This window comes from Alnus glutinosa, chromosome 1, assembly GCF_958979055.1.
Source record: "Alnus glutinosa chromosome 1, dhAlnGlut1.1, whole genome shotgun sequence".
Taxonomy (NCBI): domain Eukaryota; kingdom Viridiplantae; phylum Streptophyta; class Magnoliopsida; order Fagales; family Betulaceae; genus Alnus; species Alnus glutinosa.
In genome coordinates, this window is record NC_084886.1 from 6,996,552 (window position 1) to 7,011,624 (window position 15,073).

Here is a 15,073-nt window from a genome sequence, read left to right on the forward strand (position 1 = left end):
CATTTCAGGAAGCGAATTCTCAGGCAGAAAAAGAAATTAACAGAGTATTATGAACGTGAATGCACAGTGCTTATAGTTATAGGTCTCGAACAATAAAAGGAAACTTCCCTCCCACCCTCAAAAAAAAGCTCAAAAGCAGGTGGGCCTTGATGCTCTTTTTTCACTCAAGAAAAAGTCTTTCAACAGTGAATTTAGTTTAAGCAATCATATGTACTGGGGATGGATGTTCAGAGGCTTTTTATAGGTAAGATTTGAAAGCAAGACCTACCTCAACCCCACCCCCACCCCATCAAATATCACATTATTCAAGGTCAAAGCCCAAAATATGTGCAGAGATTTTTGCAAGGGCATGGAAGTGAATTTGATTTCGCAATGATATACATGGATGAACTCAAAATGAAGAACTTCAAGTGCAAGAACAACTGCTTACACTGCCAGAAGCAGCAGTGGACCATTTACCTCTACTGAACATCCTTGAATCTGAAGCAAAACAAAAGAAAGAAAGAAAGAAAAAGAAAAAGAAAAAGAAAAAAATGGCCGACTTGCGTGTATATTAACCACCAGGAAGTCATGCTTGTGGCTGCTTGCAACCTAACATGGCATGAACTCTGCATGCCCATTTGCCTCTTCCTCGATAGGAGCAGGAAGATTAAGATCAATTAGGCCAGGAAATTCAGATAGCTCTTGCTTGATTACCACAGTTCTTTCTTCAGAACCTCCAAAAAAATGGGACCTCTTGTGACCACCTAAAGCTTGGCCCGATCGGAAAACCCTGAAGCAGATTGGGCATTCATGCCCCTTGCTTTTCTTTGGTCCCAATCTTTTCTCAGAATGTGCAGAGATGCTCTGCTTAATTGAGGCTTTGCCATGAGGCTTTGGAGCGGGAAGAGAATCAGTATCTATGTTGTTTTCGCCACTCTCATGCATTGACTCACAGCAGCGATTAATCTTTGTATGGCTCGCTCTGTGCCCACCCAGAGCCCGATGAGACTGGAAGCACATGTTACAATTCGAGCACTCATATTTGCTTTTCTTCTGAGCATTCTTGCAACTCTCAATATTGGAAGAACCATTTTCTTTTATCTTCGTGTTGGAGCCCTCTAAAAATTCAGGACTGTAAGAGTCATTTTTAGCTCTCATTCCTGAATCATACTCCATCAAAGCTCTACCCATTTGACCATATCCTGCATTTATGATCAATTCCTTCTCTAATTCAGATATCACATACTTGAACCTATTTGAACTTTCCCCCAATTCAGCATCAAAGCCCCCAATTCCAGATCCACATTCCACTTTAGGCTTCTTAAATTCATCACCCGTAAAAGACCCATCAACAGAAACATCTCCTTCAGCCTTATTGGTTCCATTCCTAAAATATCCAGAGTCAGAATGATCACAAAGACTAATCACAGCAGTTTTCAACTTCTTTTCTCTTTGCTTCTTCAGCTTTACAAACTGATTAGTATTAGACACATAATTCCTACCATTTTTCATAGTCATTTTCCCATCGATAGACGATGATTTGGGCTCTAAAACCACAGAATCGTTATCCGAAGATTCTGCCACCGAGTTCAAACCACCTATACGACCAGAATCCCTAGACAACATCATCAAACACATAGCCCCCTCTTCTTGTTCTTGTTCAATCTCCGAGACAGATGAAGAAGCATTTGCCAGAGTATTAGCGGAATAGTAAACATCAAGAATCTCGTACCTCGTTCTTTTCGATCTCCGAAGCTGCCTCGGAGCCCATGTCTCGTTAACTGAGTGACTATCCATGACTGGTTTCTCCTCAAATTTGCTAACTAGCTTTTCCTTGTCGGAGTGACAAGCCATGTGACCACAGAGAGCTTTCAATGATTGAAAGCCTTTGCCACATTCTTTACAAACCCTTTCCTGCAGTAAACAAGCACCTGAATCCGAAATCCTCCATGTTTTCTTTGGGTTCTCTCTAAGACCATAAACGGAATTCCAAGCAGCCGCTTCAGACCCTGAATCTCTCTTGCTCCTGATTCCGCCATTCACAGATGGAAACCCCACTACATTAGCATTTACTTGTGCTTCTTCTTCCATCTGAGCAGAATTTCGATTCATGTGGGTCCTGATGTGACCACCCAAGGCCTTCCCGCATGGGTACCTCTTGTTGCAAAACTTGCACACAAACTTCTTCTTTTGCTTTTCTTCCATAGATTAATCTGGCAACTCAAAACCAAAGATACCCAGCAAACAAAACAGAACAAGGAAACCAAGTCTTACCTCGAATCCGCAAGAACGCTACATTCCACGATCTTGCCCCACCAAGCACACCAAAAATGGTGAAAAAGCAGATGAAGTGAGAAGCATACCTAGATCGACAAGTTCAGCCGCAGATCACGAAGTTTCTTGCTTTTTCACCAGAGGGCGATAAGCAAAGAATCAAAAAGGACTCAGATGTGACAGTTTGGTGAAGTACGAGATCCGACCCACAAAAAGTGTCCCTTTAAATTCCATTTTTCTGGAATGTTCAAAATTCAACAGCTTTGAAAAGAAAATTTAAAATTGTGAAGAAATGGGTCGCTAATCTAATGGTGGCGTCGAACGGGCCAGTCTATCAAGAACAATCAAAGCAAAGCCATGACTCCTTCTCTCTCTTTGATTTCTCTCTCTTCTTGGTGTTGTAGTTGGAGGAGAATTCCATGCATGGAAGCTAAAAACTAAACAAGGAATAAAAGAGAGGCAGCACGTGTAATCAGTTGAGAACCTTTGGTTGATGTATTGGACGGTCAGGATTGGTGGGTGTTTGGACGATCCCAAGGAGTGAGGACTACTTGATATGGCAAACTGAAACTGAAACATCCAAACTATGCCTTAACTTTGTCTTGCTTGCAACCTCACACAAACAAAGGGTCAGACATCTCCAACCGTTATTGTTTTGAGCTTCCTCGCTTGGTCCCCATTGAAAACGATATTTATTTACAGAGATGCTGCCGGATTTTAATTTTGTTTTATTTTATTTTCCATTCCTGTTTACACTCTGTGCTATGTCCGGCCACCTACTCTTTCTTTTAACCCTGGAACTGAACAGTTTTCTTTTCTTTTTCTTTTTTAATTAAAAAAAAAAAAACGTAAAAATTCGTTTTCATCTACATCATCAATTGATGAATCGTATAACTAATTATTCGCATATTTGGAAGTGGGTATTAACAATTTTACCTATTTTGCCTTCATATATTATCAATAATTTGTACAGATATAGAAACATGAATGAAGCCTTTCTGGAGCCATAGCTGAAAATGGAAGCAGCACAATCACCATTGATTGAGCTCCTTCAATTTCTTCCGTAGCTTCATCTTAATTATGGACGTACATTTTAGATGGGGCAATGGGGCATAGACCCATTGAATTCCTGTAAAATATTTGTGTATCAAAAAAGGAAATGGAGGTCTATGTCCATGACATATATGATCATCGCCAAGTCTCCGGCCGAAGAATTAAATAAAAAAAAAAAAAAAAAAAAAAAAAAAAAAAAAAAAAACCCATTTTAGAATAAATGTGATTTAACGTGGTATTAAAGTTAGAAATTTCGAGTTCAAATCTAACTTTACAATTTATTTTTAATTTTTTTAATTAAATATTTCTCGTGTATCCCCTCCATTTTTCCGTAGGTTCTTGGTATTCCTAAAGGATAAAGATTGCAGCCACACCTCTGTATATACACTATTCCGCCTCTGACACTCGCGAGGAGACAACTTTTACAAGCTTTGCAATTTGGTTCAACGGTTTGTATCCAGCTCACCCATAAACTTCCATCTTCTCTCCACGACAGAAGAGCAGAGCACTTGGCGCTCTCCTCTCCTCCATCTTTATGCTTCAATACTACACTTTTTTGACCATCCCATCTGATCTTCGAACAAGCCACACTCAGTCGTCAAGCTCTCTTTTGATTGTTGAAACTACGCAATTCGGTAAAAAGTAAAGAAAAAAGAAAGATTTTTTTATTTTTTTATTTTAGAAAAATTTAAAAAAAAAAAAAAAAAGTAAATAGGGAATTTTAGATGGTTCCATATTGTGCCTATGTTAAGGTATAAAAACAGTTTTTACCCTAATGTCATGTGGTGATGATTTAGAGAAATATCAAAATTGGTCCCTAAGTTTTTAATTTAGGTTTCAAATATGTCCCTACATCAACTTACCATCCAATTTAAGATTTTCAAACTTCTATTCAAAGTTCATTTTAACATAGTAAACATCGGTTTTGGAATATTCATGAAATACAAAGTTGTATTCTTTTAAATCAGCTTTTCAACGTCTCCAAATTTACCTTTATCTTGTGTATGAATCAAAGGACTAGATTTATACTAGACAACATATACAAATTTGAATTCTTATGTGTTTGATCAACTTTTACACCGATTTAATCTTAGACCTAAAACTTAAATCAAAATTTTTTTATTTTTTTTATTTTTTATTACACTACATTTTTCCAACACTAAAAAAAAGGGGAAAAGTGGGGAAGATAAAATTCTTTTCCATTAACAAAGAACACCTTTCTTTGATGCAAGTTTACACCAAGCAAAAACATTCTTAAAACAATAGGCCGCTCAAGTTTTAAATCAAATAGAGCAATGATGACAGACAACATCCACATAGAGTTTTGTCTCACAAAAGGTAAGAAAATTTCATTGAAGTTCACACCTCTTCTTAAACAAAACATGCCTTGTACTCAGCATTGTGATCCCTTTATTTTTCTTGAAGACACGTTTGTGGCTAAAAAGCAATGGTCCAAGGGTCAAAAAAGTTCCCAATTAAAACCATGAAGTTGCAGGCCAAAGCAGAAAACAACAATAGCCAGCCAACAAATGCCAATCCCACCCTCTCTTCTAATCTTTGAACTTGGGCTATTCTTCCTTTTCGCTCTCTCCTTTTTCTTTTATTGTCTATATATCATCTTTTGCATGCTGGAAAATGCAATGGAATTTGTATGTTGTGCTTGCCAGCACCCCACCGATTCCGGATCTCTCATACCCATAAAAGGCAATTTATTGACCGACATTTGCGCATCTTTGATCACATTACGGTCAGATCCCTTGTCTTTGGGGGTGATCTCTATAATCACGGCCCTTACTGTCTTACCCACTTGACTCTATGACTGATTCTACGTTACCACTAAACGCCATATTGCACCGTTGAACGCTTTGCAACAAATTATGACCACCAAGTCAATGACTGACCACCAGTTCACTGCTGGCATTGATATGATCATACCATTGCCACCTCAATGCAGATTCTTCCTTTTATCTCGATTAATTATTTACTTAATTTATTTTACATTATTAACTAATCCTTATTGCTTGTGGAAAATACAAAATCAGTCATTGTAAAAGTGTTCTGAAACCTTCCTGTAGTGTGCAAAAAGAAAAGATACATATATACCTACTACAAAAATTTCATTCCCGTTGTTTAATAGGATCTGACATGAACTCCACTCACTCCGTCCACGTGACCTTTATACTAGAGACTAATGTTACTCTAACACGGTAACACCTAACATGCCACTTTTCATCAAAGCAAATGGACCACACCAGAAGATATCAATTTGGTGAAGAATACAAACAAAATATGGCGATTGTTTTTTTAGCCAACTCGCTTCCCTGTCCGTCTGGAGAAAAAACTACGAAGATAAGACATCAATAGACTATGAAGATAGTAATCTTCCTTGGAACCAGTGAAGACTAAAAAGAGAACAATATTGGCTTCCGACCCCAATAAAGGTAGTAACTGAATAAAATATACAAGAGAATGGCAACTTACAAAAGACGTATTTTCATCGAGAGCATTTTAAAATGCCAACAAATATTAGATTTCAAAAAGGCTGTACACAAGGAAATGGAAAATCAAAATATCCAGTGCTTTAAGAAGAAATGCTCTTGCATGACAACTATAGCTGCCAAAGCCTCAAAATCTTTGGCCCTAGCTAAAGCCGCACCAGATATGATATGTACAATAAAATTGACAACCATCTCAGAGAGCCACTGGGTGATGATGCCTTAGTCATCCATCATCTTGTTATCCGAAATGCCCTCTCCAAAGACCTCTTCAATCATGTTCCATGTGGATAGAAGATCAAAACCTTTTAATGAAGTTGATGGGCACTTGGCATCCCAAACTTTAGCATCATAGGGCTCCAGTAAATAGAACTGACCCACCGCATCACTACACCAATCAGCCTTGCCATGCTCACTCTTAACCTCACACATTTGTAAAGCAGTTCCAGTGTTAACAGGACCGCAAGAGGTAGCTATATTGGCTTGACATTCAAACGACGAGCACGAGTCATCTTGGGCACTGAAATCCTCCTGATCACTCCCTGGAGTCTTATCCACACGCTGAACTAAGGGGTCGAATTTTCTCTCATCGAGCGAATTCAAAACGGTTGCATCCGACATAAGATCCATCCCACCATCTTCTTTGGGAACACCTTCTCTATCAGGTTGCTCAATACCATCACCCTTGTAGTCATCATCACCTCCATTGTCATAGTCAGCATCATCATCATTGCTAGCCTCATCTTCTTCAGAGGAATCCACTTGATTATCTTGATTAACAAGAGACTCAATAGCAGAGTCTTCGTCTTCTTCTGAATCTCCAACCTCGTAGGAGCTTCTAATATTGCTTCCTTGCCATTCATCATCATCACTGTCTATGTCCAGCAAATTAGATCTGTTCTGAGCAGCGCGCCTCTGAAGCATGAACAAATTGAAATAATAGCTCACAAGCTCATTTCTACTTCGAGAAGGAAATACCGATGACAGGTGCTTCCAAAAATTCTTGCCCAAGGACACAGGGTTGGAGTAAACAACCTCATGAAAGATCTGCTCCTCTTCCTCAGTCCATTCGTATGCCACGTCCTCTCCCATGTCAGAAAACCCTAAATTCACAAATTTTTCATCCCCAATGGTTTTTCTTAGTTTTTCCCGTGCTTCCATGACATGCTGGCAAACACATCTAATAGAGCCAGAATCAAGACAGCTACAATCTGCCCTGGCATCTCCAGCATAGTCACCCTTGCCTGTAGCCAAATTTGAATCAGGCATTGGGATAACACAAGTACCCATCAGCTTCTCCTCACTATCACTATCATCAACGTTGGGGTTAAATTTTTCTGTCAGATCCAACTTGTTCTTATATATATGTTTGCCCCACAATGGAATACTGGCTTGATGATTCGGACCAACAGGAACTTGTTTTCTAGGAGATTGATCCAAGAAAGAAGAACAGACATCCTCAAATGGTACAAATCTTCTCCGTGGTAAATTTGATTCCAAATATTCTGGAGAAAGAGATGAGTAGGCTGATGCCCCAGACCCATCATCTTCTTCACTAGAACTGCTGGAGACCCATGACAAGGGATCATTGGTCTCAAGATCCTTATCAGTTAAATTTGAAACTTCAGTAATGGTGTCCTTTTCATGTGTCTCATGCCACTGAAGTTGACGAAAGCCATCCTCATCCTCACCTGTTTGATAGCAAAATATGTCAAACATTAACATATACAATGCAAAAAGAGATAGTTCAGTCAGATTATGGCATCAGATACTAGCTGTGCCACAAAACACAAAATAAAAATATTGTAGACCACCTATTTTTACCTGAAAAAGTTGGTTCCTGTGGACAATTGTTACAAGGAACAAGTTCCACAAACGGATTCAGCATATGGCTATACTCAAGCTGCCTAAGGTGCTTATGAGGAAGCTCTGGGAACTCCTCATCAACAAAATGCCTTTTAAATCCCATTCTAACCTGCAAGAAAAATAACTAAAGGTTAAATTCGAAGGCACACAAGAAATGAGGAAGATCAGAGCAATGAGAAACAAAAAATAAGAGAAGGGCAAAATAATAATATACACGTTGATAAGTCCAAAGTTGGTGCATAGAGTTGTAAGTGCATTCAGATATACAAAACCTTGACGCATGAGGCACACAAAGCCATTATCATTTTTTTGTTAAGGCTTATAGGCATGGCAAGGAAAAATATGTAATTATCATTGCACACACAACAGAGACAGACTATAGGATAGAAGAAGTAATATATAGAGAAATCAAATCAGGTTAATGTTACAGTGTCCAATTATCTTACAGAAAGACATAATTTTCTATAAAGAAAATACGAATAATTCATGAAAAAGCAGCTTTAATTTATGGTTAAAACAACCTATAAAATATGTTATTAAAATCAGGTCAAGAAAGAGAACCTTCAACAATTTTGAAAATCCATATATTTCAAAGAAAACATTGGTTTGTAAAAATTAACAAAATGCAATATAATCAAAGTGTGTACCGTTATCAGCTTCATTACAATAGTAAGCATATGGGTCATGGAAAAGTTTATTAAACCAAACAACATTGTATAGTAAGCTAACTAACTGAAACTAACGATTGTAATAACATATAAAAAAAAACGAAAATAAATAAATTAATGACTAAAAATTGATAATTATAAATAAAAATATGGTTATCAACCAAATAATAATAATGATAATAATAACATCAACAACAACAACAATAAAAATAATAACAACTTTTTTACCTCTCGAATTCGTGGAATTCAGACTTCGAAGGCAGGAAGATTAAGCTAAAACCCTAGAAGCCTTAATTCAGATAAAAAATTACTGAATCAAACGCCCAAAGGTAATTTCCATATGCCTATGGTACGTACCCCCAACTTAATTCCACCAAATATAAAAGCCCCAAATATTTCTGAAACCCTAACCCTAGAAGAAGCAATTACACACCCGAATTGGTCAACCCGCAAAATTACCAAGCAATAGGGAACCGAACAATCATTCTACGACAAAAGAACCAAACCCCTCTAGAAATTTCCAGAACGAAAAAACCCTAACGAATTGAACGCTTCGAAACCCCAGAAATTTGAACGGGTCGAGACAAACTACAAAATCAGAACCAGATTAGAGAGGGGAATTAAATAACACCGAAAATAGAAAAGAAAAAACATAGAGGATTGGAGGATTAGAACGGTCTAAGGGACCAACTCGAAACCCTAACCCTAGAATCGGGTATGATCAACGGCTGGAGTTGATTTAGGGGTCAATCAATAGAGGATAAAGAGAATTGAACAGATCGGGGATTTGATTTGATGATTAGAAAAGTTATTCAGAAGAAAACCAGAGCTAGATCTGAGGAAAATCCAAAGGGGTAGACGATGAAGGTCGAAGGGTACGGTTCGTGCTCTTTGTAAACGGGACGGTCCGAAGTTATTAGAAAAATAAAAACCGGGTTAATCACATACCCGCGATTCCGCGAACGTTGTCTGGTCTAGACCCTATATAGCCAAAACCGGCCCGCCTACAAAATTACCATAATAGTCCTCGTATTGACTAGCTAGAGTTTTAAAAATACACGTGAGAATATAATTTTATACATTAAATTGAAATAATTTTCTTAAGGAAAATGTTAGATTTACAACACCAATACAACAACTGTACAACAATCCCTCACATGAGGGTGAGTCCTACATACTGGGGTCCACCCTCATGTGAGGGATTGTTGTACAGTTGTTGTATTGGTGTTGTACAAGAATCAAATCCTTTTTCTTAAATTGAATTTAATAAAATTTTTGTCAAAAAAAAAATTCTCTCATTTGACAGATTTTATTATGTGTTACATCAACACCAATAAAAGTACGACACATATTACTCTTAATAAATATAGATTAAATCAACTACATGGATTGATTTTGTATTTTTGTCCTAATTAATGAGTATGACTCATGCTTTACATTTTGAGTATGAGGCAAAAATTACATCCATTGTCCTCTCTTTATCTAAAACACATTTTTTACCTTTTCATTAGTTTCTTTTAAGTAAGTATATTCTTTTTTTAATGCTATTATGGTAATTTTTTAAAAAAAAAAAAAAAAAAAAAAGACATGTTAGACATTTATCTCCTATTCATTTTCTACATATTTCACACAATAAGTTTTAAATTTACGCTTTCAAAAAAGAAAAATTTTAAATTTACTATTGAATTTGTTAGACTTACATTGTATCATACTCTAACGATGAATTTAAAAAACAATTGAGTAGGAGATAAATAAGAGAAATCATTTAAAAAAAAAAACCTTTTGCAAGTTAAAACAATTTTTTTTTCTTCTAATTTTTATTATGTCAGACGATAAATGATTCTTGTCCCAAAAATCTCGCACTTATTGTGATTAAATTTCACACCTACCACCTTTAGATAAATATTATAAAATCTAACAACATAATACTAATTTAATCTTCATTTTCTTAAAGTCTCAAGTCTATTATTTTGTTTTTCATTACTTTACCCTTATCCTCGACTTTCCCCCCTAACCTTTGCCTTTGGTAATCAACCACTAGCAATAATTTTTAAAAGGCCTTTGCCAATCAACGACTAGCAATAATGTTAAAAAGGACAAGCAATTCTGTTTACTGGGTCCAGGTTTTGTCCTATGTTCTAGTGTTCTGTGATCACAGGACATAAAGCTTTTTGAGTGTCACGTGTCCTAGATGTACACAAATACTATCATAATAATTAATTCTCAATTTTTATAAGTTCGAAAAGCAGACTATTAATACCATAAAATGGGGTAAGAAGTGGGGGAAAGCAAAGGCAATCCTATAACACCATGAGCATTCATCCCAAAAGCAAGCCTTCCACTCTAATCCAATGCGATATCTTATCGATGAGATTTACCCAAATAAAAGGGGAAAAAAAGGTTTGGTTTGTTGCCTTAAGTTTTAAAGTTGCAACTCAGAGGACTAATGTTCTTGATTAAAATCCAGATCATCACACCCAACCTGAAAATAAATTTGGAAAGTTAGTTTCGGGAAGATACCAAAACCGTGTATATTGATTCTCATTTATAGAACTTGACAATTACAGAATTCAAAATATACAAGAGAACAAGTGAATTCAAATATATTATATACAGCAAAAATGTTATCGTAAGCTGCTATCTAACAACTCTAAATTCAAATGACAATTGTCAATAACTTGAACTGCTTTTGATAGACTTGGAGAAGAACTACAATTCTGAGGTGAGCCACAGTACTTCTGTTGCCATCCAACTTGCACCTTATCTCGAGCTTCATCTTTATCTGCTGGTATTGTGGAACTTTTGTCTGCATCAACTGCTACACTGTTTTCATCAGCATCACATACGTTAATACAAGCTCCTAACCGAGGGCACCTGCAAAGGAAGGGGTTGGGTAAGCTCATAGACTTGTTAGGCGTGCCGACAAAGATGTCTCCGACGTTTAAGTCAGTAATTTATTAGAGTGAAGAGACAAATAGAAATGAAATTATTTGACTGGGGTGAGAAGTGAGAATGAATTGTGTACCATGTAAAGGTCAATTTTTCTTACGTTTATGGGCTCTCTTGTCTCTGCATGGGCCTACTAGGTGTTGTTCTTTGGTTGGGCAACACTATGGTTGGGTGTGTATTTTGGTTAGAGTAATATTTGCTGCACAATATTTGTATACATTTTGAATAACAAAACTCAAGTAGAAATGATTTTCACTTTTTTTAAAAAAAAAAAAAAAAAAAAATTGCTGGACACATTGTTGTACAAAGTATGTATAAATGTTGTGCATCAAACATTACTCTTTGTGTTACCGACTCTAACAAGGCATATCCCCTGTCAGGTGTCACCCTTTAGCGTGACACGATAGAGCGACCTGATTTCCTACCGAGAATGCCACGAATTATAAAATTTCGGTACGCGGTAGCATTACTCATAATTTATTATTCCTTATTTACTCAGCACCATAGCAATGTGAAACATTGCTCAAGGGGCCTAAATGTTTTCTGTTGTTTATTCAAGTAATTTGAAGAAGAAGGGGAATGAATGAGACACATTAAACCCAAGCCCACACAAGACATTGAAATTGACTTTCAAAAAGGTATTTCGATCAGTAATGATAGATCGAATGAAAATAAAATTTCCTGTTTTTATTACACTAATATCTCATATAAAGAACATACACTGATTTTGCTACTAGCTAGAGACAGATTCAGAAACTACAGTGTCTTAAAACCCATTAACGAGAAAAAGAAAAAAGTAGGATAAAACATAGACCCGAAACTTAGAAAAAAAATATTATAGAACCACAATCCACACACAAATATCAATTCCACCTCGGCGGCCAACCGCAAGCCAGCCACTGCAGATTATGCTTGCTTGCTTCTCATTTTTATGCCACTGCGGGCATGTCCTTGAGCCACGCATCTAGTGGCTTACCAATAGAGTAGACGATAAAACCAATTTCCCTCAACTTCTCCGCATCCACAATATTCCGGCCGTCGAAAACAAATGCAGGCTTCTGCATATTATCGTAAATCCTCTGGTAATCAAGCTTCTTAAATTGATCCCACTCAGTCAGAACGCAGACACCATGAGCATCCTTTGTTGCCTCGTAAGCATCCGAAACAACACTAACTTGTTCCACATAAGTAGGGCTCGATCGCTGAAGATGAATTGGATGGTCCCAATCAAACTTCTTCGTTGAAAGATCTCTTTGGATCTGATCCTCAGACACCTGCGGGTCATATATGCTCAGACAGGCTTTGTCACCCAACAGCCCTCTACACACATCAATGGCTGGGGCCTCCCTGGTATCACCAGTGTCTTTCTTGAAAGCAAACCCAAGAATTGCAATCTTCTTACCAGAGACTGTGTTGAACATTGAGGCGACCACCCGGTTCACAAACCGTGTCTTCTGGTAGTCGTTCACCTTAATAACCTGTTTCCAGTAATTTGCTACCTCGGGAAGGCCATTGCACTCACAGATATAGACCAGGTTCAAGATGTCCTTCTGGAAGCAAGAACCACCAAAACCAACACTGGCATTAAAGAACTTGGGCCCAATTCTTGAGTCCATGCCGACAGCATGCGACACTTGAGTGACATCTGCACCGGTTGCCTCACAAAGTGCTGACATTGCATTCACAGAAGAGATCCTCTGTGCCAAGAAGGCATTGGCAGCAAGCTTAGAAAGCTCAGCAGACCAAAGATTGGTGCAAATTATACGTTCTACAGGGACCCAATGGGCATAAACATCTTTCAATGCCTGTATCGCCTTTGCACCTTCTGGGGTCTCCCTACCTCCAATAAGGACCCTGTCGGGATTGAAAAGGTCTTGAATTGCAGTGCCCTCAGCAAGAAATTCCGGGTTGGAGAGAATTTGGAAGTTGATCTTCTTGCTATTGTGGCCCAGGATCTTTTCTATTGCCTCAGCTGTTTTCACCGGAACTGTTGATTTCTCAACCACAATTTTGTCAGATTTTGATACATCGGCAATCATTCGAGCAGCGCTTTCCCAATAGGTCAGATCAGCTGCTTTGCCAGCTCCAAGGCCCTGGGTTTTGGTAGGGGTGTTAACCGAAACAAAGACTATGTCAGCCTCTGCAACATGTTTCTCCACATCAGTAGAGAAGAAAAGGTTCTTTCCTCTGCAATGCTTCACCACATCGTCAAGGCCAGGCTCGTAAATGGGAAGCTGCTCGCTGTTCCAGGCATTTATCCGCGATACAGATATATCAACCACAGCTACTTCAATTGCAGGGCACTTCACGGCAATCACAGCCATGGTAGGCCCACCGACATAACCAGCTCCGATGCAACAAATCTTCACCATTTTTATTTGTTTTCACACAACCTAAAAAAACAACAGATCAAACAAAAACTACACAAGTCAATGGAAGGTTACTTCCAAATACGTTCATACATAAAAGAGAAGACTTTCTTAAGCGCTCTAAGCTTAGAACGACCATCATTCCTAAGCTTGATCGTACAATCAGAGATCGATCGTAAGAAATCAAAAATTCCAATCAGATAGTTTTATCATCCAAGCAATCTTTAATCAAATAATATAAAAAATGATCACTAACCCATACCAAAATAACCATATACACCAAAAAATTAACATCTATTCCACAGTGATATCACAGTGCTCATTCAAATGAGATTGATTAGGAAAAAGTACAGGTTTGCAAGCGTGGACTAGGTTTAATTCTAAATATACAATAAAAATAATGAGAAGATTGAAAACGAGATTGAATCATACAGAGAGAAACAAAGAGATCATTTTTATGGGGCCCAATATGGAGAGGACCATATACGTTACAGATCTAGAGTTTCAAGTCTCTGCAAATGAAATTGGTCATATGTATTTGAATTGCAATCGCTTCTAATTCAAACAAGCAAGTCGAACTATCAGAATTACACCAGAAAACATGAAAACAGCAACAGATCTGTCCATAAAAAAAACAGATACACCCCCCCCCCCCCCCCCCCCCACAACAAAAACCCGACACATCCCATAACCAAAACAACCAACACGCGTAAAAACGGAACACGCAAAATATCTGAATGCAAAAACCCAAAAATCAAGTACAACAAGCAACAGAAAAACACAAAGCCGACGCCCACAACCCAATTGAATATATAACAAACCAATTACCTCTCTGCTGGTCACTGGCTTTTGTGCTTCAGAACGAGTAGAGAGAAAGAAAGAGAAGATCTTGGTCTTTTTCTTTTTCTTTTTTGAATTTGAAGTAGAAAGGGAGAGAAGATCTGATTCAGAGGAAGAGAAGGAAAGAGCTTCTTCTGCCGAAGAATGAGGGATTCCAAAGACCTTCCCTTGAATATATGGTACCGCTTCCATTGAACCGTACCATTCAACACGTTTTCAATTTACCCACTGCCCATCGTGACCGTAAGTCTAAAGCAACCGGTTAATTTGGTTTAGAACGACAAATTTAACATTAAAAGGTTGCTTTCCTGTTTGCTTACTGTTCAGCGTTCAGAAACAAATCGAGTTATTAAAACAAGGGAATGACGTATTATCTTTTTATTTTTTTTTATTGTTAGATTTTGATTTAATGGTGATTTTAAAAACGACATTAATTTTAGAAGGATAAAAAAATATTTTATCAAATAAAAATAATATATATATATTATTGGTGCACCGACAAAACCCATGTCTCAGATGGGAAGGAACTCAAACGAAGAAGAAGAAAAAAAAAAAGTTTATGAGAATTTTTGGGAAT

The 15,073-nt window shown here is 37.6% G+C and overlaps 3 protein-coding genes across 3 annotated transcripts; all 3 read right to left on the reverse strand.

Moving 5' to 3' along the window:
• Positions 1-326: 326 nt before the first annotated feature.
• LOC133858513 (uncharacterized) lies at positions 327-2,891 on the reverse strand. The gene has a single exon (XM_062293987.1). The coding sequence runs from the start codon at positions 2,185-2,187 to the stop codon at positions 592-594; it is 1,596 nt and encodes a 531-aa protein (XP_062149971.1). The 5' UTR covers positions 2,188-2,891; the 3' UTR covers positions 327-591.
• Positions 2,892-5,717: 2,826 nt separating this feature from the next.
• Positions 5,718-9,280, reverse strand: LOC133869264 (uncharacterized). The gene is made up of 3 exons (XM_062306222.1): positions 8,567-9,280; positions 7,629-7,779; positions 5,718-7,495 (listed from the first exon to the last, which is right to left on the reverse strand). Exons 2-3 carry the CDS (start codon positions 7,771-7,773, stop codon positions 6,027-6,029), a joined length of 1,614 nt encoding a protein of 537 aa, XP_062162206.1. The 5' UTR covers positions 7,774-7,779; positions 8,567-9,280; the 3' UTR covers positions 5,718-6,026.
• A 2,673-nt stretch (positions 9,281-11,953) lies between these two features.
• On the reverse strand, positions 11,954-14,691 carry LOC133869271 (UDP-glucose 6-dehydrogenase 1-like). The gene is made up of 2 exons (XM_062306228.1): positions 14,485-14,691; positions 11,954-13,680 (listed from the first exon to the last, which is right to left on the reverse strand). The coding sequence occupies exon 2, from the start codon at positions 13,657-13,659 to the stop codon at positions 12,217-12,219; it is 1,443 nt and encodes a 480-aa protein (XP_062162212.1). The 5' UTR covers positions 13,660-13,680; positions 14,485-14,691; the 3' UTR covers positions 11,954-12,216.
• Positions 14,692-15,073: the final 382 nt, after the last annotated feature.